The sequence below is a fragment of the Tupaia chinensis genome, unplaced genomic scaffold (genome assembly GCF_000334495.1).
Source record: "Tupaia chinensis unplaced genomic scaffold, TupChi_1.0 Scaffold143602_1, whole genome shotgun sequence".
NCBI classification, from domain to species: Eukaryota; Metazoa; Chordata; class Mammalia; order Scandentia; family Tupaiidae; genus Tupaia; species Tupaia belangeri.
In genome coordinates this window covers 3032654-3034416 of record NW_006203448.1, presented here as the reverse complement: position 1 = coordinate 3034416, position 1763 = coordinate 3032654, and the positions used below count along the sequence as shown (strand labels likewise).

The following is a 1763-nucleotide window of genomic DNA, read 5'->3' as shown; positions in this document are numbered from 1 at the left end:
CCGAGAGCCGGGGGCAGGGAAGTGTCAGTGCCACTGCAGCTCAGCGCACGATCTGGCTCACCCCTCCCCGACGCCGTCCCTGGTCAGCTGTCCACTGGCAGTGTCCATGGGTAGAGGAAACCAGCCTTCACTCTGTTACTCCCGGGTGAGTGAATCACCCTCTCTGGGCCTCGCTTTCCCATCTGGGAAGTGGGCAGTGAGCCGGCCCCCAGGTTGGGTAGGGTGCTCCAGCTGCCCGGTCTGCCGCTGACAGCAGCAGTGTCCCTCTACCAGGGCTGCGGGGTGGCGGAAGGACAGAGGGACAAAGCATGGACGCAGGGCTGGGCCCCAAGTCGCATGAGTTTTCCCCACCCCTCCACGCTGGGCCTCCCCATCTCCCGAGGAAGGCAGCCCTGGCCCCTGCCTCACCGTTGGCACAGCCTCGCGGCCGAGCTCCCCGGGTAGGCGCCCTCTGAAGGTCAGCCTTGACGCGGGGCCGGCCCAGCCCCCGGTCCCTCTGCAGAGCGTCCAGGACGTCACCGACCGAGTTCACCAGGTGAGCCATATGGCCTTGGCTCTCGGAGAGAAGCTGCGAGGCACAGGGCGGTCAGAGGGGCAGGCACCGGGTCCCAATGGGCCCCATCCCGAGGAGCAGGTGGGCTCCTGATGCCACAGCAGCCCGCCCAGCTTGGCCCTGGGGCCTATCTGAGGAGTCAGCTGAGCTCAGGGACCTCGAGGCTCAGAGGGCCAGGGCCGGGCAGGAGGGGACAGGGTGACTCTAGTGGGCCCCAGGCATCCCTGCTCTCTTAGGCTCTGTCCTTTGGCCATTTCTGGGGGTTCAGCCCAGGTGAGCTGGACTGGAGCAGGGCAGGCTGCAGGAGGCAGCCCCTGGCATCGGGCAGCCCCAGGTTCCAGCCTGCTCGTCCGTTTACTGGCCCTGTGAGCGGGTGTGCCACAGCCATGCCTCACCTCCCCGCTGGGAGGCAGGCTCCTCACCTCCAGGCCACGCTGCCTGCTATGCTGCTGGTGACTGCACGTGGCGAGCACCGGAGGGAGATCCCCAAGCTGCAGGCCGCCTCCCCCCACCCCATGTGCCCACAGCCTCACCAGGCACACAGAGTACTGAGATGTAGAACTCAGGTTGCCTTGTTACAAATGGGGAAACTGAAGCCAGAGGAGAGGTCCCTGTAGTGAGCAACCTCATGGGGACCAGGACTCAACTCCTTCCCAGGGCTTTGTCACTCTGCAGCCAGCCTGGTGGGGTGGGAGGGCATGGCTCGGACCAGGCTCTGCCTCTGCTTCCCTCCCCAGCTTACTAGCTTTGTGTCTCTGGAAGAGACCGTAAACCCGAAGAATGAGATCTATTTTCAGGGTGGGGCTCATGGGAAGCTGCCTCGGGCCTTAGTGGCTGGTAGGGGTCTCTGTTTCTTCTTCCGCTCACCCTCCGTGGATCATAGGCCATGGCCCTGGAGCCCAACCAGGGCAGCGTGGGTCCCTCAGGCCTCTCCTGCCTGGAGGCTCTGGGCAGTTGCGTCCCAGCCTGGCTCCAGAAGGCTGTAGGAGGGAGACCCAGGCAGCCTGGACACCGGGCTGCTGCTTGCCAGAGAATGGCCCATCCGCGGAAGGGACAGAGGAATAGACGGCATGGCCGTTGACACAACAGGAGTCTCCGCTCCTCTGGGGCAGGGGCCCTGTGAAGCTTCTCGCTTCCCTGTCAGTTTCCTCTGCTGGGGGTGGGGGGAGGGCTGTGGCTTGGGGACAGAGGAGCCGCCCGGGGGGGGACC

At 65.4% G+C, this 1763-nt stretch overlaps 1 protein-coding gene across 1 annotated transcript in view; it reads right to left on the bottom strand.

Moving 5' to 3' along the window:
• The window catches only part of FIBCD1 (fibrinogen C domain containing 1), a 34526-nt gene that overhangs the window by 27606 nt on the left and 5157 nt on the right, over positions 1-1763 (bottom strand). Inside the window, exon 4 of the mRNA XM_027766632.1 lies at positions 409-568. Coding sequence (XP_027622433.1) covers positions 409-568 — 160 coding nt within the window. The remainder of the gene's footprint in view (positions 1-408; positions 569-1763) is intronic.